We start from the raw sequence: 24,821 nt of genomic DNA, 5'->3' as shown, positions 1-24,821 counted from the left end.
TTCCCTGTAGTACAGTGTAACCCCTAGCTGTGACTAGCTCCTCCTCCTCCCTGTAGTACAGTGTAACCCCTAGCTGTGACTAGCTCCTCCTCCTCTAGTACAGTGTAACCCCTAGCTGTGACTAGCTCCTCTCCTCCTCCCTGTAGTACAGTGTAACCCCTAGCTGTGACTAGCTCCTCCTCCTCCCTGTAGTACAGTGTAACCCCTAGCTGGGACTAACTCCTCCTCCTCCCTGTAGTACAGTGTAACCCCTAGCTGGGACTAACTCCTCTCCTCCTCCTCTCCGCAGGGTGCTGCTGAGGGTCAGGATGTTGTACTACCTCAGACAGGAAGTCATCGGAGACCAGGCTGACCGCATCCTGGAAGGAGCAGAGATCAGGTGATAACCTCTCTCTCTCTCTCTCTCTCTCCCCCTCAGTCTCTCTCCTCTCTCTCCCTCACCTGTCTATCTCTCCTCCCCTCCCCGTCTGTCTTTTATCGTTCTCCCTTGAAGCTAAATGGAATAGTGTTTGCTAGCTGTTGTCTCTGGTTATTGTAGTTCTTCTCAATGAGCTGAGCTTGTTTGTAGTTCTGTTATGATGAATGTTTAGTTGTAAAAGGATTCACTCAGTCACCCCCACATCTCTACCATCCCCCTCTTTCTGTAGAACATCTGTCCTCCTCTCGCCCCTCCCCCTCTGCTTTCCATCACCCTTTCACCCAGATGTGTGTGCATTTATAATGTCATCCCCCCCTATCCTCTAATCTCAAGTGTGTGTGTGTGTGTGTGTGTGTGTGTGTGTGTGTCAACTGCCAGAAGTGTGTGTACTGGTGCCAGCTAGCAAACATATGCCAGTGGGATTTTGTGTACTGTTGTGCGTGTGTGGGGGCTGGCTCTGTGTGTGTGTGTGTGTGGGGGGGGGCTAGCTCACTGTGTGTGTGTGGACTGACTGAGATAAGGTCTGAGATGTGAATGATGCTCCACTATAAATTAGACTAAACGCTAGGCTCCATCGTGTCCTGACTGTGACTGTGTGTGTGTAGTGAGCTGGACGTGTGGATCCCCCAGCCCCTCCATGCGGAGGTCCCTGCTGATTGGTGGAACTCTGAGGCGGACAAGTCCCTGCTGATAGGAGTCTTCAAACACGGTAACCCTCTCTCACTCTGCCTCTCTCACTCTGCCTCTCTCACTCTGCCTCTCTCACTCTGCCTCTCTCACTCTGCCTCTCACTCTGCCTCTCTCTCTCGGCCTCTCTCACTCTGCCTCTCTCTCTCTGCCTCTCTCTCTGCCTCTCTCTCTCTGCCTCTCTCTCTCTGCCTCTCTCTCTCTGCCTCTCTCTCTCTGCCCTCTCTCTCTGCCTCTCACTAACTGCCTCTCACTCACTCTGCCTCACTCACTCTGACTCACTCTGACTCTCTCACTCTGCCTCACTCTGACTCTCTCACTCTGCCTCACTCACTCTGACTCACTCTGACTCTCTCACTCTGCCTCTCACTCACTCTGCCTCTCACTCACTCTGCCTCTCACTCACTCTGCCTCTCACTCACTCTGACTCTCACTCACTCTGACTCTCACTCACTCTGACTCTCACTCACTCTGACTCTCACTCACTCTGCCTCTCTCTCACTCTGCCTCTCTCTCACTCTGCCTCACTCACTCTGCCTCACTCACTCTGCCTCACTCACTCTGACTCTCTCTCACTCTGACTCTCTCACTCTGACTCTCACTCTGTAATCTGTTCACTCACTGACTCTGTGCCACCCGTTGTTGGGGGTTGCTATGGTGATGGTGAGGGCAGCAGTGCTATCTGGAGAGTGATTGATCCTATCTGACAGCACACACACGCATGTACACACACGCGCACTGGTATCTATGGGGCTCATCCATAGATAAAGAGGATCAAAGTTCATCTACACACACGCAGCGGAATAGTGATGGTCCATAAAGACCTGATTATTAGTGTTGGGCTCCAGGAGGTGGGTGGGTGTGTGTGTGTGTGTGTGTGTGTGTGTGTGTTGTGTGTGTGTGTGTGTGTGTGTGTGTGTGTGTGTGTGTGTGTGTGTGTGTGTGTGTGTGTGTGTGTGAAACGCCACAATCCTCCTAATTGAAATGTTATGTTGAGGAAGAGGGGGGCTGAGTATGGGGGGAGGGGTCCCTCACGCTCCTCCTACTCTCTCCTGCCTCCCCTCTCTCTCCCTGCCTACCCTCCCCCCTCTCTCTGCCTCCCCTCCCCCCCTCTATCTCTCGCCCCCTGAGTCTGTTGGATCTGCACACTCTAATCTGTTCTGCCTGAATCACCAACGGACACACACCTAAAAACACATCTACACACACACACACGTAGGAACACACCTAGCTAGACACGCACACGTAGAAACACTCATCTAGACGCACACAAAGTAGCACAGGTTTGTGTGTGTGTGTGTGTGTGTGTGTGTGTGTGTGTCAGCCTGACACAAATGAGCACCTGCTGGCTCACTTGGACGTGCACTCGCTCGGATGAACACTCACACACACACACACACACACACACACACTCTCTGGCTCCTGGGGTCATCCCTTCTGCCGCTGTTTTTGTCTACCTCATTTATTATGGAGTGTGGGGGTGTGTGTGACTAGGGTTGTGTTTGTGTGTCTGGTGTGCGTTTGTCTGTCTAGTGTGTGTGAGTGATTGTTGGGGGTGTGTGTGTGTGTGTGTTTGTGTCGGGGCAGGCTGATGGCCGATAGCTCATGTTGTTGTTGTGGTTCTAAGAGGAACTGGTCCAGCAGGTGGTCGGCATGGAGACCATCAGGGTGTTGAGGTTTAGACCTGGGACCACCAGACCCCCTCCTGGCTGACCTCTCTCTCTCCAGGCTGTGTGCTATAACTCTGTCTCTCTCTCTCTCTCTCTCTCCTCTGTCTCTCTCTCTCTCTCTCTCTCTCTCTCTCTCTCTCTCTCTATGTCTCTGTGTCTCTGTCTCGGCTGTGTGCTGTAACTCTGTGTGTGTCTCTCCCTCTCTCTGTCTCGGCTGTGTGTCTCTCTGTCTCGGCTGTGGGCTTTATCTCTGTCTCTCCCTCTCCAGGCTATGAGAAGTACACGTCGATGCGAGCTGACCCTGGTCTGTGTTTCCTGGAGCGCGTTGGAATGCCCGACGCTAAGGCCATGGCCGCCGAGCAGAGAGGAGCGGACATGATGACGGACGGCGTAGAGGGGTACGCACACACCTCCTCCTCAAACAACTTCTCACACACCTCTTCCTCAAACGACTCCTCACACACCTCCTCCTCAAACGACTCCTCACACACCTCCTAATCAAACACCTTCTCACACCACCTCTATCGCACACCCCCCCCCTCAAACTCCTTCTCATCACACTCCTCCCCATATTGAGGTAGTATCTGCTTAACTAAGTGAATAATCAGAAGTAATGCTGTAATGAAGCTATAATGAAGCTATAGTGTGTGTAATGTGATCTTAATAACATGAACATAGATCTAGACGTATAGATGTAGCTCTATAATGTGATCTTGATAACATGACCATAGATCTAGACGTATAGATGTAGAAATATTTCTAACATGGTGATCCCCCTGCAGGGAGGAGGAAGACCCCGAGTACAAGCCCCTCAGGATGACCTTCAAAGACGAGATGGACGAGTTCACCAACTCCCCCCTGGAGGAGCCCCAGGAGGCGGACCCCGAGGGTAACGCATGAACACATGAGCTCACTAACACGTGAACACATGAGCTGACCCTCCCACATGAACTCGATAACACATGAACACATGAGCTGACCCTCTCACCTGAACACATGCACTCCCTGTAGCCCCTCCTCCTCACGCTCTGTCTCCCTCTGCAGCCAAGTCAGGAGAGAACGGCCGAGTGGGCGGGGCCTCGGGCCAGGCAGGACGTCTCTATTGGCCGGCGGCCTCTGCGCTGACGGCCCGCCTGCGGCGCCTGGTGACGGCGTACCAGCGCTCCAACCGCCGAGAGCTGCAGCGGCAGGAGGCCCTCAGCCGGCCGGACGGCCGCCGCCGCCGCCGCCGCGACTTCAACCCCGACCTCGCCATGCTGCCACCCGCCGAGGGGGGCGCGGCCTACCTGCAGGAGGGCGGGGTCTTCATGGCTGAAGGGGGTGTGGCCTACCTGGCCAAGAGCGGGCCCTTCGTACCCGAGGCCGCCACCCACACAGCGCTCATGGGAGAGCTGTTCTTCAAGGAGAGACGGCAGAGGTGGGCTATGTCTCTCTATCTCGGTCTCTCTATCCAATGAGGTGGATGTTATCTAACCGTACGTTCACAAAACGCGAACGGGCGACACGATTCCTTACGAAATCAACGTACAGACGCGAATCAGGCGAATATTTCGCTAGACAAAACCCGCGTCAAGATTTGATTTGCAGCGCGACACTTTTAACCCGGCACGGGCGGGCACGCTCACGTGGATTAGCAGAGCGGCATTTTCCCTCGAGTTGAAATATTTCAACATTGCCGCGACATTCGCGTGATTACAGCCAATCAGCGTTCAACAGCGTGGCCACTGAATGACATGCGAAATGTAACGTCCAATCAGAGTTCAACCTGTTGCCGTTTGCGACTCCCTGAGCTCTATATATCTCCATACATCTGTGAACTCCTGCACACCAACACACCCACCCGCACTCTGCCATGGGGTCCAGGGCATTAAGCCGATCTGCCCCCCACCTCTGGAACACCCTCCCACCTGACATCCGTAACTCTGACACCCTCTCCACTTTTAAGTCCCGTCTAAAAACACATCTTTTTAAACTGACATATTCAATCTAATTCATTGTCTCCCACCCATTTCCCCCCACTTGTTTAAATTGTTTCAATGTATCATGTTCTTGTGCTTTTTATGATTGTTGATTTTGTTTTTTAAACACTGCCCGGTAAGGTGACCTTGAGTGCTATGAAAGGCGCCCTCAAATAAAATTAATTATTATTATTATTATATAATGGTATATAATATAATTTTATAATATACAATTATGATTTGTCTTGCGACAAATGTGTGTTTTGGTGTGAACGGGTAAGGTGGTGTTATGAGGCAGATGTTATTGCGGGGCTCTAAGGTGATGTTGGGTGTCTCCGCCTTTCGTCTTTTAAGATGCCTCATGGTCAGACGGTAACATGTAGCCCTGCTCCACCCAGGTGGACGCGTCGGGAGGAGGCAGACTTCTACCGGGTGGTGTCAACCTTCGGGGTGGTGTTCCACCCCCCGCGGCAGGGCTTTGACTGGGCCCAGTTCAGGGCTTTCGCCCGGCTGGACAAGAAGACGGACGAGAGCCTGGAGAAATACTACTATTCCTTTATCGCCATGTGCAAGAGGGTGTGCCGCATGAGCCTCAAGACACACTCAGGTACAGACGCACTACTACACACACACACTACACACTACACTAGTGGGTCTGCCGCATGAGCCTCAAGACAGACAGGTGCACACACACTACCACACACTACACATACACTACTACACACTACACTAAGTACTTAAGCTGACTTGGTAGTAGGATGTATTTAGGGCTGATCTAGTACAATGAGTAATCAGTGCTGACGTAGTAGTAACGGTGTCATTGCAGTGCTGAATTTGAGTGTGTCTGCAGTGCTCACGTAGTAGGAAGTGTGCAGTGCTCACGTAGTAGGAAGTGTGCAGTGCTCACGTAGTAGGAAGTGTCTGCAGTGCTCACGTAGTAGGAAGTGTGCAGTGCTCACGTAGTAGGAAGTGTCTGCAGTGCTCACGTAGTAGGAAGTGTCTGCAGTGCTCACGTAGTAGGAAGTGTGCAGTGCTCACGTAGTAGGAAGTGTGCAGTGCTCACGTAGCAGGAAGTGTGCAGTGCTCACGTAGTAGGAAGTGTGCAGTGCTCACGTAGTAGGAAGTGTGCAGTGCTCACGTAGTAGGAAGACTATGCAGTGCTGGCGTAGTAGGAAGTCTATGCAGTGCTGACGTAGTAGGAAGTGTCGATGCAGTAAGTGTGTTTTCAGTGCTGACGTAGTAACAGTGTGTATGGAGTGCTGACGTAGTAGTAACGGTACGCCCCATCCACAGAGCTCCCTGACCCCACCCTGATCATCGACCCCATCACTGAGGAGCGCGCCTCCCGGACCCTGTACCGCATCGAGCTGCTGCGCCGCATCCGGGAGCAGGTGCTGCCCCACCCGCAGCTGACGGAGCGCCTGCTGCTGTGCCAGCCCTCCCCTGACCTCCCCGACTGGTGGGAGTGCGGTCGCCACGACCACGACCTGTTGCTAGGCGCCTCGCGGCACGGCGTGAGCCGCACGGACTACCACATCCTCAACGACCCCGAGCTCGCCTTCCTGGAGGCCCACCGCCGCCACGCCCATAAGGGCGGGGCCGTGGCAAGACGCGCCCCCACGCCTGACCCTGGAGCCACGCCCCTCCTCACGCCCGCCGAGGTGGCCAGCGCTGCTAGCGCCGCCGAGGCTACCCTGGCTAAGGAGGAGGAGGAGGAGGAGGAGGTGGAGGAGGGAGAGGGGGAGGCGACGGTGAAGGCGGAGGGAGAGACTCCAAAAGCCGATGATGTCAAGGAGGAAGTGGAGGTTGAAGGAGAAGGTAAAGAGGAGAACCTGGCCTCCCCCAAGAAGGAGGTGAAGGAGGAGGAGACGGAGCTCCCGGCCTCAAGCCAAGAGGAGCAGAAGGAGAAGCCGTCAGAACCAATCGGATCAGACCAGGAGGAGACCGGGAAGCAGGGAGGAGAGGAGGAGGTGGAGGCAACGGCGATTGAACCCCCCTCATCCCCTCCCAAGGAGCAGCCCAAGACCATGAGTCCCCAGAAGGAGGTGCTGGAGGAGCCGGAGGAGGAGGGCCGGGGGACAGAGGGCAGCTCTCCTCCTTCTCCCAAGTCTCCCCGACCGACCGAGAGGAGTCAGGAGGAGGATGAGGAGAAGATGGACGAAGACGACAAATCTGAGAAGTCTTCCCAGGCGGAGGGTGAGTGGAGCCCTAGTTAGACTAGTTACTAGTTAGCACTTAGTAGGTTAGCATGGCGCAGGATAGGGCTTCTATGGCTGTATTAATTCGTTTGCTGAGGATTTAGCTCTGATGCTATCTAGCGCCTTAGCTATAGCTCCCTCATGTTGCCTAGCCCTAGCTGTTAATCCTACGTAGATCCCTCGCCCTAGTGCAGGCTCCCTGCAGTGATGACGTCATGCTCCGTGGGGAGGGGTCTATTCCTGGAGTTCCCCCTGTGGAGGGGGGCCGCTGTGGGGGGCGTTAATGAGTCCAGGTGTCGTCAGGGTGACGGATCTGAAATGAGGGCCCGTCTCCCTTGACAACACGTCCTTATCCTGGTCTGATCCTGTCCTCGTCTGTCTCTCTCCTCCCTCCTCCCTCCTTCTTATCCTGATCTCTCTCCCGCCTTCCCTCTCTCTCCCCCTCCAGCGAGCGCTCCGTCGGAGCAGAAGAACTTTGACGAGGACAGCAACGTGTCTCTGCCGGCGTCGGGGCGGGACGAGACGGCGGAGCCCTCGGCGCTGCAGGACCTCCTGCCCGGGCTGCCGGAGCGCAGCTACTCCTTCTCCTTCTGGCCCAAGGTGAGGCCGCTGACCGGGGGGCAGACCACACACGGGGGGGGGGGTGGGTGCTCGCATACCAACGGGCAGTAGCTCTCCCACTCACTCGTGCTCGTTCACTCTCTAACTCACTCAAACTCTCGCTCACTTTCTCTCACACTCCGGCCGTTCTGCGTTGGATTCGACAGCAGATGGATAGTTCTGTGGTCTTAGATCCAGTTTGGGGCCGTGTGTCTTTGTATGATCTGGGACTCTTGATAGACAGGAGGTGGTGGGGCCGCGGGACCCTAGATGAGGAGGGGGTTCACTGGCTGAGGCAGACACTTCTCCAACACTTTGGAATAACAACACCATTAACCATCTGCCTCTGTCTGTCACCTTCACCTCCCCCTCTCTCTGCCCTCCGGCCCCCTCCCTCTTCCCTCTCCCTCCTCAGGATCGGGTGATGATCAACCGGATGGATAATATTTGCGACGCCATCTTGAAGGGCAAGTGGCCGGTCAACAGGCGCCAGCTCTTTGACTTCCCCGGCAACCTGTTGCCGGGCTACAGTGCCGCGGCGACCTCCGCCACGGCCGTCGCACCGGCAACGGAGAGCCCGCTGCAGGCGGAGCCTAGCGGAGCTGTCAATGGCGGCCGCACACGCCGCCTACAGCGGCAGTGAAGACATCACCCTGTCCCCGCATGTGCACGTGAGTCACACACACACCTGCTAGTGCATGTGAGTCACACACAAACCTGCCACGTGCACGTCAGTCACACACCACATGCACAGCACTAACCTTCAGCTATGCTAATGAGGCTATTTTTATAATCCCTGGTGGAGGTGGAGGGTTAGCGCTGACGCTACATGTGCTGTTAGCATTTAGCATTCTCACACCGTACTGAGGAAACCACAGTGCTGGGGCTCGCTGTTTCAATCACTCTCACTACATGAAGTTAAAATATACTAACATTAAATAGGTGTCAGCTTAGGGTTGTGTAACCAACAGTAATCCGGGAAGAATTCACTGTCCGTTGAGTGTGTGTCGGTGTGTATCAGGTTGTAACACTGTCCTCCAGGAGTGTGTATCAGTGTGTGTGTCCTCCAGGAGTGTGTATCAGTGTGCGTGTCCTCCAGGAGTGTGTATCAGGCTGTAACGCTGTGTGTGTCCAGCAGGAGGACCCCCTCAGCTTGACGGTGCCGCGGCAGCGCCGGCGGAGGAGGAGGAAGGTGGAGATCGAGGCGGAGCGCGCAGCCAAGAGGCGCAACCTGATGGACATGGTGGCCCAGCTGAGAGAGAGCCACGCTGCTACAGACACCCAGAACCACGCCATGGACCTCACTAAGGTACACACACACAGAACCACGCCTTGGACCTCAGTAAGGTACACACACACCCAGAACCACGCCATGGACCTCACTAAGGTACACAGAACCAAGCCATGGACTTCATGCATTTATCTACAATTCTCTTGCTATTAGCTAGCTAGCTAGCTGTATTGTTTTGCTTACTAGCTCTAGCGTTTAAATTACAAGCGTTAAACCTGCTTGAACAAGCACTAAGCTTGCTAGCTCTGTGGTGCAGCTCTCTGGTCTGTTCCAGCTGTGGCTGTAGATGTACTGGGAGATCGACCTGGCGGCGTTCTTAGGTCAAAGGGAGGATGGACATTGACCTCTCATGACCTTCTGTTGTTCCAGGGCATGCACCATCACCACAAGGCTGCCGCCTCATTGGCCGGCTTCTCCAGCCCCTCCCTCAAGGCCCAGATGGAACTGTTGCAGCAGCAGATCCCGCCCTCCGGCCACAGGGCCAACGGCTCATTGGACGCCGACCTGCCCATAATGCGAAGGAGGCGTGGCCGCAGGAAAAATGTAGAGGGACTGGAAATGCTGTTCATGGGCAACAAGAAAGGAGGAGCAGCAGCGGGAGGAGCAGCAGCAGAAGGAGGAGCAGAAGGGGTGAGGCGGCGGGCTGAAATAAATGGATCTAAACAATATGATGTAGTAAAATGTACATCACGCGACATTACAATATACTCAAAGCCATAAATGTAAAAACTACAATGTTAAAAGAACAAATGGAGCAGTGAAAGACGGAGAACACAAACAATTACAATTACAATTAGGGCATTTGGCAGACGCTTTTATCCAAAGCGACTTACATCAGTTAATACACACATTGACACACCGACGGAAGAGTCAACCATGCAAGGCGACAGCCAGCTCGTCAGGAGCAGTTAGGGTTAAGTGTCTTGCTCAGGGACACATCAACACTCGGCTAGGAGGAGCTGGCGATCGAACTAGCAACCTTTCAGTTACAAAACAACTGCTCTACCTCCTGAGCTAAGAGACTCCCAACCACCCAACATGGCTGACGTCCTGCTCTGGGGCTGACTTCCTGTTGTGTGCTTGTTGCAGGACGAATCGGAGGGGACCAAGGCTTCGGCGGGTGAGGGGGTCCGCGAGGCATCCCGGGGCGGGCGAGGGGCGGGGGGTTCCGGGCGGAGTCCGGGCCGACGCCCCCCCGCCGCGCCGGAGGACGGAGAGACGGCCACCGCGTCCAATCAGGAGCTCAGAGACTGGCTGCAGCAACACCCCTCCTACACCATGGACATGACCAGCTTCACACCAGTAAGACCAGTAACATGACCAGCTTCACACCAGTAAGACCAGTAACATGACCAGCTTCACACCAGTAAGACCAGTAACATGACAAGCTTCACACCAGTAAGACCAGTAACATGACCAACTTCACACCACTCAGACCAGTAACATGACCAACTTCACACCAGTAAGACCATTAACATGAATGAAGACCATGACAAGCTTCACACCAGTAAGACCGGTAACATGAATGAAGACCATGACAAGCTTCACACCAGCAAGGCCAGTAACATGACCAACTTCACACCACTAAGACCAGTAACATGACCAACTTCAGACCAGTAAGACGTGTCAGCATGTGATGTCATAATGACACCCTCCCCCCCCCCCCCCAGAAGAGCGAGGACCTGATGATGTCCCAGCTGTCCAAGCCCAAGCAGAAGCGCCACCGCTGCAGGAACCCCAACAAGATCGACATCAACACGCTGACCGGGGAGGAGAGGGTCCCCGTGGTGAACCGCCGCAACGGACGCAAGGTAGCGCCCCGCAGCACGCACAACAGCCTGTCACATGGTCTATCACACAGTCTAGCACACGCACACAGTCTAACACATTCACAATCGGAAAATTAATAGTAGGACTGTATGAATAAAGTGGAGTTGAGATTGACATGTTGTTCTTCTCAAGATGGGCGGGGCCATGGCTCCACCAATGAAAGAGCTCCCGGTGGCTGCTGGAAAACCCAGAGTTTGCCATCGCTCCCGATTGGACAGACATCGTCAAGCAGTCGGTGAGTGACAGCTGATGCCGGCCAATCAGATGGAGCCTAGTTTTCACTGTATTCATTATCACTGCCTTGTGAGGACACTGTTGTTCAGCTCCATGTGAGGACACTGTTGTTCAGATCCATGTGAGGACACTGTTGTTCAGCTCCTTGTGAGGACTGTTTCTCAGCTCCTTCCTAACCACTGCTCCTTCCTCCCTGCAGGGTTTCCTCCCAGAAGCCATGTTCGACCGCCTGCTGACCGGCCCGGTCGTCCGCGAGGAGGGGGTCCGTCGTCGTGGGCGAAGACCAAAGTCTGAGATAGCGAAGGCTGCGGCGGCCGCCCAGGCAGCGGCTGCAGCCCAGGCCGCCCAGGCTACACTGGCCTCCGCTGCCTCCTCCAGCGGTACGTTAGCTCGCTAGCATTATTAACGCTCTGTGCTTCACCAATGGAACTAGGAATGGTTGTACAATGATCAGTAACGTAGTAGGCCTCTGTGTCACAAGAAAACACATTGTTCGATTTCCTATCTTTGTGGGGACTTCGGAGGTCAAAGGTGGGAGGTCTCTTAACAAGATGGGAGGTCTCTTAACAAGATGGGAGGTCTCTTAACAAGATGGGAGGTCTCTTAACAAGATGGGAGGTCTCTTAACAAGATGGGAGGTCTCTTAACAAGATGGGAGGTCTCTTAACAAGATGGGAGGATCCTTTACAAGGTGGGAGGACCCTTTACAAGGTCAAGGTGGGAGGACCCTTTACAAGGTGGGAGGACCCTTTACAAGGTGGGAGGACCCTTTACAAGGTGGGAGGACCCTTTACAACGTGGGAGGACCCTTTACAAGGTGGGAGGACCCTTTACAAGGTGGGAGGACCCTTTACAAGGTGGGAGGACCCTTTACAAGGTGGGAGGACCCTTTACAAGGTGGGAGGACCCTTTACAAGGTGGGAGCTCTCTTTACAAGATGGGAGCTCTCTTAACAAGATGGGAGCTCTCTTAACAAGATGGGAGCTCTCTTAACAAGGTGGGAGCTCTCTTAACAAGGTGGGAGCTCTCTTAACAAGGTGGGAGCTCTCTTAACAAGATGGGAGCTCTCTTAACAAGGTGGGAGGTCCCTTAGCAAAGTGGGAGGCTGTAATCTGTGTTGTCTATGCAGGAGGTCTGAACCCGCTGCTGCTCAGCAGTCTCCTGGGGGGGATGGACCTGTCGTCGCTGCAGAGCCTCCAGTCTCTCCAGCGGGGGGGATGGACCTGTCGTCCCTCCAGAGCCTGCAGTCCCTGCAGCTGGCTGCCGGCCTCATGGCTTTCCCGCCCTCCTCGGACCCCAAGCAGGCGGCCGCCAACGCGGCAGCGGCCTCCATGCTGCCCCTCATGCTGCCCGGCATGGGGGGGCTTGGGGGCATGGGGGGGCTGTCCAACATGTTCAGCCTGGGCGGTCTGGGCGGTCTGTTCGGAGGGAACTTAGCCGCCGCCTCGTCACAGTCGCCATTCGGCGCCATGGTAACGGGGACGGCCGGCAACGGAACCCTGGAGGAGGAAGAGGAGGTGGAGGAAGAGGAGGCAGAGGAGGAAGGGAGCAGCAAGAGGAGGAGAGACGAGGAGGAGGGGAGAGAGGGAAGAGCTGCGGAGGAGGGAGAAGCAGAAGGGAAGAAGGCGAAGAGAAGGAAGAGGAAGGCGGAGCGCGAGGAGAAGGCCAGCGGCAGCGTGGCCGCGCCCCTGGCGGCGGACCCGCCCTCGGAGGCGGCGGTGCTGAACGGAGACGCGGCGGCGCTGCTGGCCGGCCTGTCGGCCAACTCTCTGGGCTTCAACCCCTTCCTGCTGTCCAGCATGGCCCCGGGGCTCTTTTACCCCTCGGTGTTCCTGCCCCCCGGCCTGGCCGCCCTCGGCCTGCAGGGCTTCCCCTCGGCCTCCGCCAGCACGCTGGCTCAGCTGCAGAGCGCAATGGCCACCGCCTCCGCCGTTGCCACGGCCACCAGCAGCCCCACCCCCAGGAAGGAGGGAGGAGCGGCAGGAGAGGAGCAGGGCGGCGCGGCGGCCCAGGAGGGCGGAGGAGCGGACAGTGACTTGGGCGGAGAGAGAAAGAGGAGGAGGAGGAGGAGACGGGAGAGAGGGGGATGACTCACCGATTGAGGAGGAGGAGAGGGAAGGGGAGGGCGAGCAGGAGGGCTCCTCAGAGAAGGACAAGAGTGACTGAAGGTAAAAAAGGAAAAGAGGACACGACAGGAAACACAAACTTGACCGACCTCGGGGTATAACGAAGGCCCGGTCTCTCCGTCTGTCTCTCTCCCCCCTCCCCCCTCAGATATCTAAGCGGGATGAGTTCTCATCTTTCTGTTGTGTGTCCTGGTTCTGCCAGCTATATCTACTGTGTGTGGGAGCGCGGTCTCTCTCGGTAGTCTAGTCAGGATCCTCTACTGGGAGGGGGCGGGGCCCCTCCTCCACCTAGTTTGACCTTCAACCTGTCGGCACTGTGCAGTGCTTCAGAAGTGATAAAGTATAAAGAGCAAGCGGTCTGCTGGCCGCCTCAGGAGTCGGTGTTTCCAGAACTTTCTCTGGACTCTTGATATTGACTGAAGTTACACTTTGATTTTCTTTTTTTCTTCCTTAACATTCTAAAAACGGCATTATGAGGTCGCCCGCCTGTCTGACGACGCTGCTGCAAAGGAATTGTGGGTAATGGAGTTTATCTGCTGCATCGTCTCAGAGCAGATTTTGTTTTGTAATTTTATTACTTTTTTTTGTAGTTCTCACATATCAGACCAGGTCGACTTTAAAGCGTTTCTACATGTCTGTCACACACTGCAATACCCACGCGCACACGCAGAGGACCAGCCCACATCCAGGTCCAACTCTGACCCAGGTCAAACTTACATCCAGGTCAAACTCGCATTCGGGTGGTCTAGCTCACATCCGGGCGGTCTAGCTCACATCCAGGTCTAGCTCGCGCTGGGTCCTGTGTGTGGTGTGTTGGAACGGCCCGGTGACTGAACCCCCTCTCAAGGGTCTTACTACTGTCTTCATCTCTCTCTGGGATCGTCTGCTCTGCCTGGCATGGGCGGGCGGGGGTTGGGGACCTCTGATTGGCTGGTGTCTCTCAGGCAGGAGCGGTCTCTCCCAGGGGAGGGAGCCGGGGGAACGTGGTCTCTCCCGGTCCGGGTTGGAACTCCGCCCACCCGACCTGTTGTCCGTTGTTGTCCTGCTCCGTAGCCATGGCAGCGGCTGATCTAGTCTCACACTGTGGAACGCCGTGGAACACTGAACACGCGGCGCTCACTAAAAAATAGGTTCTATATCATATATCTATGAATTATGGGCTGGTGTATTGTCGTGGAAACACAGGTTGACATCGCTGCCTTTTAAACGCTGTGGGCGTCTCGAACGCATCCCCCCCCCCTGCTGACACAGCAATAATCAAGGCAGCTTTTGAATGTTCAGACATAACATACACACACAGACACGCACACACACAAACACACAAACACAAACAGTACATGACTAACCAGATGTGTGGTATGAAATAAAAATGAACCTAAACTGTAAATGATGAATAATACTGCAATCATGTCTCACTCTGTTCCTGTTGATGCACTGGTGTTGAGAGTTCAATATAATCAGGTACCTTTATTACTTAGCTACTTTCTTGAAATGGACTTTTAGTTACTTTTAGCCAGCAAGCTGAAGAGCATTACCTCAAAATTATCTAGCCTTGAAGTTTACAGACTTACCGTGTACATGTTCTTTATTTTGGTGTGTCTTTTTGTTTTATTTTGTTTTTTGAGACATCATTATGATGAATTGTAGCTATGATGCTTTTAATAAAAGTGAATCACAATATTCGCCTAGGAAACCACATCCTCTCCGTCTCCATTATTTTGTGGGTGGGTGGGTGGGTGGGTGACTGGGTGTTGGTGAGTGTAGTCAAGCATCAGCAATGGCCTGCCTCCGTCTGCAGCCGCTGACGAAACCCGAACTGACAGCCAGACGTGTGTGTGTAGTGGGTGAATGTCTGACCGTCGCGCTAACAAAGGAATGCAGCCAGACCTTTGGTCGGCTCTCTGGCGTAGACTTAGCCCGGTCCGAAAAGCTAACAGTCTTCAGACCAAAGCTTGAGCTCTGAACCCCAATGTGTAATCTTGTAAATATGAAGACTGGACTGACGCAGATAATAAATAATAACATGCTGCAAGATACACATTCAGTTCAAATGGATAGCTTTCATGCTAAGAAGGTAGGGCTAAAACTAAAGAATAAAGGCCTAAAATATGGTTATTTGGTTGTACTTTGGGTTAGGGTGTGGTTGGCTACAGCGAGGGTGGGTTGGCTACAGCAAGGGTTATTCAACCCTTGTTATTGTAGTTGATGAATTAATATCAACTACAATAGAGATCCATGTTTATCATGCTACCTCACCAACTCTGTCTCTCGAAACGTCCCCACAAATATGAGAGTGGGTGTATGTGTTTGAGAGACGTCTGGCCTAATCGTCTTGCTGGAGGAAGTGGGACGTGAAATCCACCAGCCCTCCTGGGTACACACACCAACCCAGCATGCACTCTGTCTCTCAGACATCGTCTTTCTCTCTCTCTAACCCAACCCTAACCTAACCATTAAACCATGACCTAACCATAAAGCCCTAACATGTTGGGTTTAATGGTTTGGTTAGTGCCAAACCTAACCATTAAACTTAGCCCTAACCATTAAGCCCTAACCTAACCATTAAGCCCTGACCTAACAATTAGACCTATCCATCAAACCCAGCCCTAACCATTAAACCCTAACCTTACCATTAAACCCTAACCCAACCATTAAACCCAGCCCTAACCATTAAACCCTAACCCAACCATTAAACCCAGCCCTTACCATTCTTTTTCCTTTTTTCTTTGAATGTTAAGCCCACCAACATGTTATGTTGGTGCGTTTCAAGCAGCCAGTGATTGATCGGCAGGTGTTATTCAACGCTGGGCCTAGCTTCTTGTCATGGGAGGATCTCTCCCAAACAAGACACGCATACTCTGCAGAGGTGTAGAACAGGGCCAAACCAGTAGAACTTATGCCGCGTTTCCACTGCAGGGTGCGGAACGGATCGGTTCGCAAAGGTGCGGTACGGGTTACGTTTCCACCCCCAAAAGTGGGCGTGACCCGGACTTAGCTGTACCCGTTTTGGCCTCGTTTTCAGTACTCCTCCGTTGGGGTACTGAAAACGAGACAAGACGCCTGAAAGGGTCCCGGGAAATTCTAGCTACACACCCCCTCCGTTGATTGGTCGAAAGAATCATCACTTCCGGGCGACGTGGGGATAAAAACAAACAAACAGTAGCCTCGAGGTATTATTCTTTACAATTAACATGTCGCGTAAAACGCTTGCTTGGGCGAACAAGGAGGTGGAGACGTTCGTCTGCATTTTTGGGGAGGAAGACGTTGTTTACGATGTTTACGTAGCTGCCGCGGCGATCAACATCCGGCCTACCTAAAAGGGTACTGTCGGCGGTGGAAACGCAACCTCGGATCTGAGCTGGTCTATACCGCTCCCTATGCCTTTTTATAAGGCTCTATGCCTTTTTTAATTTTTTTGCCATATTAGTTGTCTCCAGTAGAGTTTGCCATTTCCACTGGCGGCATTCTGACAGGGAGGTCATGAGTCTCTCACCTACTTCGATGATGCTTTCAGCAAAGGGGTCAGATTCGTAGAGCTGTTGCTATTGCTCATATAGTTCGCTACTTGCAGCGTCAAGGCCAGGGATGTATTGAGTGTGACAGCCTCTTGGGATGTTCTTCTGGGCTGCCTGATGAACTAGCTTGGTGAAGAAAATATTTTTGGGGTCCGCTTGATGGTGGGGGTCTTTAAGATATTCTTGGAAGCCAGGCCAGTTCGCTTTCTCAAAGTTGAATCTTCTCCGGAAAGGAACTGTGGCTGGGGTAACTGCAGCATTGACTGTAAGGCCAATTGGGCCGTGTCAGTCCCAGCTTCTTGCTCAATCCAGAGATGTTATGCCTGACAAACGTGATATCAGGGTTGTAGCCGGCTTTCCATCGCCCCCTATCAAAGGAATTTGGTAGTTTGGCATCATGGATCAGGTAGAGCTGGTTGGTTTCGGCTACTGCTTCCAATTCATCTTCATCGTCAGTTTCCGGCGTATCCCCATTGTGAACTGTGGCTGTTGAAGTCTCCAAACACACTATCCTTTGATGGTATTTCTGCCATCAGGAAAGTTGTAGAGGTGGCTTGTAGACGGAGCTGATGGTAATTTCTCTGAGCTCAGGGGTTTGCTGTTTTCATCGCTCTTTGATGTTTATGCGATGATTGTCCTGTTTTTTGCAAGCTTGACGCTTCCATGTTTTCCATGTGTTCTTTCAATGAGGGTGGTCATGCCTTCCACTCGAGGGCGGGGATGTTTGGGTCCGCAGTGAGTTTTTTGAAGGCAGAGAGTATCACACTGATGCTCTCTGCAGAGTTAGGAAGCAAGTTCTTCTCAGCTGCAGACAGTCCTTCAACATTTAGAGATATGATGGTCAAAGATGGCCTTGGTGGCAGGCGTTGGCCTCTCTTCCGCTCTACTTGGCAGGGATCGCGACGTGAACTCTTCTACCTTGATCCCCCTAACCATTAAACCCTGACCTAACCATTAAACCCTGACCTAACCATCAAACCCTAACCTAACCATTAAACCCTCACCTAACCAATAAACCTTAACCTAACCATTAAACCCTAACCTAACCATCAAACCCTGACCTAACCTAACCAATAAACCCTAACCTAACCATCAAACCCTAGCCTAACCATCAAACCCTAGCCTAACCATCAAACCCTAACCTAACCATCAAACCCTGACCTAACCTAACCAATAAACCCTAACCTAAACAGTTCTTCTTTAGTCAGGTTTTTGCATGTGACACACACTGCATGCATGCGTGCGCGCGTGTGTGTGTCTTTGGCTGGACGTGTCACTTCCTGCTCCCTGTGGTTGTCATGGCAATAAAGAGCCATCTGCTGTCGGCATGACGACCTGCGGCCTGCTGGCTGTCAGCCAACTGTGATTGATCGCCCCGAGAGAGAGAAGAGAGAGGGGGAGATAGGGGGGGGAGAGAGAGAGAGAGAGAGAGAGAGAGAGAGAGAGAGAGAGAGAGAGAGAGAGAGAGAGAGAGAGAGAGAGAGAGAGAGAGAGAGAGAGAGGAAACAGGAGAGGAGAGTAAATAATAGATGAGGCATAGAAGTGATGACAGAAGAACGAGTGGAGAAGTGGACATCCAGATGTAACATCTCTCTCTCTCCCTCTCTCTCTAGAGGGAGAGAGATAGTTATCTCTCCACTCATAAATCCATCTCTCAGCCAATCGATACAGGGTGTCAGGATGAGGTAATTGATGACCTCACAGTCAATAAGCGATATGATAGGCCGACACACAGCACAGGCCGCTGCTGCAAACACAGGGTCACATTTCACCGGCCGTCTTTATGTGTGTGAGTATATGTGTGTTTGTGTATCTGTTAGTATGTGTGTGTGTGTGTGTGTGTGTGTGTGTGTGTGTGTGTGTGTGTGTGTGTGTTTCAGTCAGATCCAGAAAGGTTTTCAATCGTGCATTCGACGGGAAAACTAAGCTTGGCTTACGGCGACCTCTGGTGGTTATTTTGTTGGTTTTTGTGAAATAATGATGACATCATAGTTTGTTATTTTATACGTGTAAATAAAAGTTATATTTGTTTACAATTCTGATGCACAGAACAGTTTCAAAATAATTACGCACTCAAATATACAGCAGTGTTCCCGGGAGAGGACGCGAGAGCGCTGCCTTCACCGGCAAGTGACTGAAAAGAAAACCCCAACAGTGTTACAGGGAGAGGGCGAGAGAGCGCTGCCTTCACCGGTAAGTGACTGACTGGAAAAACTTTTACCAAATAAATTTGGTAACCCAGAACACAGCCGAGCTGTTTCTATAAGGGAGCTCCACAACAGCAGGTGGCGGTGTTGAGTCAGTTTAAGGCCGCCAGGACGATCTTTTTTCTCCCCAAAATCTTTATTTGATGCCGGCCAAACGTGTCTGGATTCAACTCCATACTATGCGACTTGCCGCCCCAAAATGAGCGGCCAACAGGTGAGTCCAATGGAAGTGTCGCCACTCTGTTTTGGCATCAAATAAAGATTTTACTTGTAGAATTGTTTTGTGTACTTGAAGGATTTTTTTTTGTACTTTGTGTAAAACATACTGTATTTGTTTCTGAAGCAAAATGCTTTAGTTTGTGAATGATGTTTTGTATTTGCAAACCACACTGAGCGTGTGTGTGAATCATTTTGCGTGAGTAAAACACGTTTTGTGTGCGTGTGAATCGTTATGCGTGAGCAAAACACGTTTTGCGTGTGTGCGGGGTTTTGGCATGAATCTAACTCCATACATTTCCAATATCGTCCCACTGCAGACGCAAATGGGCGTTCTCGTGTGGTGGGGGTTCCCGTTTACGCAGACTGGAACGCCCCCTTCTTATTCTTCGTCGCCTTTCTCGCTGAACTGTATTAAAATGTCAAAGTGTACTACTCCGAAACCATGTAAATAGTGTTGTAAATAAACTTCCAAAGCTTTTCAAATCTTATTTGGAAAATAACTTCACATGGTGTGTCTTTTTACAATTTATTCGTTACCAGCATTCGTAGTGTTGATCAGCAGTGAAATAGTCCGCTATAAGACGTGGACGTCGCTTAGCAACCGAAGACGCTGGGGTTGACAAGATACCGGACTACTACCCATGCAAGTGAACGGAGCGTTCCACGGCATTGAGAAGACCCGTGTAATAAAGGCCTATAAAATGTCTGTTTATGGCATAGATTTCTCCTCAAATTAGGCCAATAAAGCAATGATAACAAAAACAAAAAGAACACAAACGATCGATCAAAGGCCCGACCCGACAATCAAAACCCTCATTGTTTAACATTAATTGGCTAAACAAATGACCACTGTAGCATATTTAAACACAATTCAAATTGTGCAGAGAATTATTTCCATTGGTCATTCTCAGTGGCGGCTGGCGATCAAACATGTTGGTGGGGCACAGTAATAGACAGGGGTCTGAGGTTCTCGCCCCCCCCCCCCATATTTTTTTGGAATTTAATAGATTTGATTTCCTGTATTCTGGTGCATTTTGGGGATGGCCACTACCTATTTACCTGCTTTTCATTCAGATTCATAGCCTACATCCTGACTTGCAGGGCCTGGACAAGCTTACACTGCATATACAGACCTACTTCAAAGCCATTCCACCAGCCATTGCTATTTGACCCATTGTTGTTATTCTGATATTGAGACAAATCATGATCACTGTCCTATAGCGTCCATTGTTTGTGAGTCTCAATGTCTACTTCAAATGCAGTTAGAAATATGGGACAGTTGCTTCATTTTGTTTATATGCTACAGGCCGAAAGTCAAGACTAAATTAATATGTAACTTACTTGCTCCTTTTAAGTATAACATTGCTTGGGGAGTCCAATTTCTCCACTGAAAAGGGTGGAAAGTGCTTACAACTCTCTGCTAGTTAGCGATCTATGAAACTGTTGTTTTTTATTGGTAGTCATGAAAAAAAACATAAGGGGTAACACTGTTTTATTTGATTGGTCGTCATGAAAAGAAACACCAGGGGCAACACTGTTGTTTTTTATTGGTCGTCTTGAAGAAAAACATAAGGGGTAACACTGTTGTCTTTGTCAAATAAAATATAAGGGGTAACACTGTCGTTTTTTATCAGTCGTCATGAAAAAAACATAAGGGGTAGCACTGTCGTTTTTTATTGGTCGTCATGAAAAAAAACATACGGGAAATAATAGAAATACACACATACATTTTAATGTCATGTAGATCCTCTTTATTGATGATTGATTATTGTGTATTGTCAACGCCTCAGTGGTGCAGTGGAGTGTACTCTGCCTAACCCACTGGCGACCGCGGCTCAATTTCTGTGGAAAACACAATATCTTTAATTTGAAACGTAATGCCATCATGTCTATTGCATATATATTGTCATATATAACCACAGACATATTTAAATTATAAATCTCGGTGGGAAGTGGAGAGAGCTGTGAGCTAACCCCCTGGAGACCGGGGTTCAAGTCTGGTTGATGAATTATAAATATATAAAGTCAAGTATAACCATTGTGTTGAGTTATTCGGTGTCTTGATGGTACATTGATAAGTTCGGAGGTTAATACTTTAAACAGCTCAGGTTCGGATCCACGCAAAAACGTAGACAGGGGTACCACTGTCTGTTTTTATTGGTCAAAATGGAAAAAACATGAGGGGTAACTGTCGTTTTTTATCGGCCGTCATGAAATAAACATAAGGGGTAACACTGTTGTTTTTTATTGGTCGTCATGAAAAAAAACATAAGGGGTAACACTGTTGTTTTTTATTGGTCTTCATGAAAAAAAACGTAAGGGGTAACACTGTCGTTTTTATCAAATGAAACATAAAGGGTAACACTGTCGTCTTTTATCTGTCGTCATGAAAAACCCATAAGGGGTAACACTGTCGAAATGTATCGAATAAAACATAGGGGGTAACACTGTCGTTTTTTATCAAATGAAACATGAGGGTTGACACTGTTGTTTTTTATTGGTCGTCAAGAAAAAAAACGTAAGGGGTAACTGTCGTTTTTTATCGGCCGTCATAAGATAAACATAAGGGGTAACACTGTTGTTTTTTATTAGTCGTCAGGAAAATAACACAAGGGGTAACACTGTTGTTTTTTATTGGTCGTCATGAAAGAAAACATAAGGGGTAACACTGTTGTTTTTTATTGGTCGTCATGAAAAAAAACATAAAGGGTAACACTGTTGTCTTTGTCAAATAAAATATAAGGGGTAACACTGTCGTATTTATTGGTCGTCATGAAAAAGAACCTGAGGGAAATAATAGAAACACACACATACATTCTAATGTCAAGTATATCCTCTTTATTGATGATTGATTATTGTGTTTTGTCATCACCTCAGTGGTGCAGTGGAGTGCACTCTGCCTAACCCCCTGGGGTCCAAGTCCGGTTGATGTCCTCTGTTGGAAGACACTTATTTCTATTTCATGCGAATTATAAAGTCAAGTATAACCATTGTGATGAATTTATTCGATGCATTGATAAGTTCGGAGGTTAACACTCTAAACAGCTCAGGTTCGGACCCCCGCACTTTTGCTTTTTATTGGTCGTCATGAAAAAAAAAGATATTTGAAAAAAAAAAAAATTGTCCTTGTCAAAAAAATATAAGGGGTAACACTGTTGTTTTTCATCAGTCATGTCAAAAAAACATAAGGGGTAACACTGTCGTTTTTATCAAATGAAACGTAAAGGGTAACACTGTCGTTTTTATCTGTCGTCATGAAAAACCCATAAGGGGTAACACTGTCGAAATGTATCGAATAAAACAGGGGGTAACACTGTCGTTTTCACCAAATGAAACATGAGGGGTGACACTGTTGTTTTTCTTTGGTCGTCATGAAAAAAAACATAAGGGGTAACACTGATGTTTTTTATTGGTCGTTATGAAAAAAAACCTAAGGGGTAACAGTGTCGTTTTTTTTGGTCGTCATGAAAAAAACATAAGGGGTAACACTGTAGTTTTTTATTGGTTGTCATGAAAAAAAACACAGGGGGTAACACTGTTGTTTTTTATTAGTCGTCAGGAAAAAAACACAAGGGGTAACACTGTTGTTTTTTATTGGTCGTTATGAAAAAAAACATAAGGGGTAACACTGTTGTTTTTGTCAAATAAAATATAAGGGGTAACAGTGTCGTATTTTATTGGTCATCATGAAAAAAAACTTGAGGGAAATAATAGAAACACACACATACATTCTAATGTCATGTATATCCTCTTTATTGATGATTGATTGGTGTGTATTGTCATCGCCTCAGTGGTGCAGTGGAGTGCACTCTGCCTAACCCCCTGGAGACCGGGGTTCAAGTCCGGTTGATGTCCTCTGTTGGAAGTCTATTCTATTTCATGCGAATTATAAAGTCAAGTATAACCATTGTGATGAATTTATTCGATGCATTGATAAGTTCGGAGGTTAACACTCTAAACAGCTCAGGTTCGGACCCCCGCACTGTTGCTTTTTATTGGTCGTCATGAAAAAAAAAGATATTTGAAAAAAAAAGAAAGATTGTCCATGAAAAACGGATAAGGGGTAACACTGTCGAAATGTATTGAATAAAACATAGGGGGTAACACTGTCGTTTTCCCCAAATGAAACATGAGTGGTGACACTCGTTTTTCTTTGGTCGTCATGAAAAAAAACATAAGGGGTAACACTGTTGTTTTTTATTGGTCGTCATGAAAAAAAAAGATGTTTGAAAAAAAAAAGAAATTGTCCTTGTCAAATAAAGTATAAGGGGTAACACTGTTGTTTTTCATCAGTCATCATGTCAAAAAAACATAAGGGGTAACACTGTCGTTTTATCAAATGAAACGTAAAGGGTAACACTGTCGTTTTTTATCTGTCGTCATGAAAAACCCATAAGGGGTAACACTGTCGAAATGTATCGAATAAAACAGGGGGTAACACTGTCGTTTTCACCAAATGAAACATGAGGGGTGACACTGTTGTTTTTCTTTGGTCGTCATGAAAAAACCATAAGGGGTAACACTGATGTTTTTTATTGGTCGTCATGAAAAAAAACCTAAGGGGTAACAGTGTCGTTTTTTATTGGTCGTCATGAAAAAAACATAAGGGGTAACACTGTTGTTTTATATTGGTCGTCATTAAAAAAAACACAGGGGGTAACACTGTTGTTTTTTTTTTGGTCGTCATGAAAAAAACATAAGGGGTAACACTGTTGTTTTTCATCAGTCATCATGGGAAAATAACATAAGGGGTAACACTGTCGTTTTTATCAAATGAAACATGAGGGGTGACACTGTTGTTTTTTATTGGTCTAAATTAAAAAAAACATAAGGGGTGACCCTATCGTTTTTTATTGGTCTTCATGAAAAAAAACATAAGGGGTAACACTGTCGAAATGTATTGAATAAAACAGGGGGTAACACTGTCGTTTTGACCAAATGAAACATGAGGGGTGACACTGTTGTTTTTCTTTGGTCGTCATGAAAAAAACCATAAGGGGTAACACTGATGTTTTTTATTGGTCGTCATGAAAAAAAACCTAAGGGGTAACAGTGTCGTTTTTTATTGGTCGTCAAAAAAACATAAGGGGTAACACTGTTGTTTTTTATTGGTCGTTATTAAAAAAAAAAGACGGGGGTTACACTGTTGTTGTTTTTGGTCGTCATGAAAAAAACATAAGGGGTAACACTGTTGTTTTTCATCAGTCATCATGGGAAAATAACATAAGGGGTAACACTGTCGTTTTCATCAAATGAAACACGAGGGGTGACACTGTTGTTTATTATTGGTCTAAAAGAAAAAAAACATAAGGGGTGACCCTGTCGTTTTTTATTGGTCTTCATGAAAAAAACATAAGGGGTAACACTGTTGTTTTTTATTGTTCGTCATGAAAAAAAACACAAGGGGTAACACTGTTGTTTTTTATTGGTCGTCATGAAAAAAACATAAGGGGTAACACTGTTGAAATAATAGAAATACACACACTTTAAAGTAATGTATATCCTCTTTATTGATGATTGATTATGCGTATTTTCATCGCCTCAGTGGTGCAGTGGTGTGCACTCTGCCTAACCCAAATTTCTGAGGAAAACGCAATATCTTTAATCTTAAACGTAATACTATCATGTCTATTGCACTATTGTCATTTATAACCTCAGGCATAATTAAATTAAAAATCTCAGTGGGAAGTGGAGATAGCTGTGAGCTAACCCCCTGGAGACCGGGGTTCAAGTCTGGTTGATGTACTCTGTTGGAAGTCTCATATTTCTATTTCATGCGAATTATAAAGTCAAGTATAACCATTGTGATGAATTTATTCGATGCATTGATAAGTTCGGAGGTTAACACTCTAAACAGCTCAGGTTCGG

The 24,821-nt window shown here is 49.2% G+C and overlaps 1 protein-coding gene across 1 annotated transcript in view; it reads left to right on the top strand.

The window, feature by feature from the left end:
* Window positions 1-13,168, top strand: part of LOC130387269 (chromodomain-helicase-DNA-binding protein 7-like) — a 13,819-nt gene extending 651 nt beyond the window's left edge. Inside the window, exons 2-21 of the mRNA XM_056596288.1 lie at window positions 290-379; window positions 1,024-1,127; window positions 3,044-3,173; window positions 3,558-3,664; window positions 3,820-4,192; window positions 5,132-5,340; window positions 6,027-6,394; window positions 6,467-6,929; window positions 7,380-7,531; window positions 7,947-8,135; window positions 8,667-8,840; window positions 9,192-9,365; window positions 9,912-10,124; window positions 10,493-10,633; window positions 10,816-10,887; window positions 11,086-11,266; window positions 12,016-12,094; window positions 12,127-12,403; window positions 12,491-12,917; window positions 13,161-13,168. Of these exons, the coding sequence (XP_056452263.1) occupies window positions 290-379; window positions 1,024-1,127; window positions 3,044-3,173; window positions 3,558-3,664; window positions 3,820-4,192; window positions 5,132-5,340; window positions 6,027-6,394; window positions 6,467-6,929; window positions 7,380-7,531; window positions 7,947-8,135; window positions 8,667-8,840; window positions 9,192-9,365; window positions 9,912-10,124; window positions 10,493-10,633; window positions 10,816-10,887; window positions 11,086-11,266; window positions 12,016-12,094; window positions 12,127-12,403; window positions 12,491-12,917; window positions 13,161-13,168 (3,931 nt within the window). The remainder of the gene's footprint in view (window positions 1-289; window positions 380-1,023; window positions 1,128-3,043; window positions 3,174-3,557; window positions 3,665-3,819; window positions 4,193-5,131; window positions 5,341-6,026; window positions 6,395-6,466; window positions 6,930-7,379; window positions 7,532-7,946; window positions 8,136-8,666; window positions 8,841-9,191; window positions 9,366-9,911; window positions 10,125-10,492; window positions 10,634-10,815; window positions 10,888-11,085; window positions 11,267-12,015; window positions 12,095-12,126; window positions 12,404-12,490; window positions 12,918-13,160) is intronic.
* The last annotated feature ends 11,653 nt before the right edge of the window (window positions 13,169-24,821 follow it).

Source organism: Gadus chalcogrammus, chromosome 8 (genome assembly GCF_026213295.1).
Source record: "Gadus chalcogrammus isolate NIFS_2021 chromosome 8, NIFS_Gcha_1.0, whole genome shotgun sequence".
Taxonomy (NCBI): domain Eukaryota; kingdom Metazoa; phylum Chordata; class Actinopteri; order Gadiformes; family Gadidae; genus Gadus; species Gadus chalcogrammus.
Note: the sequence above shows the minus strand (reverse complement) of the source record. Positions and strands in the feature narration are given on the sequence as shown.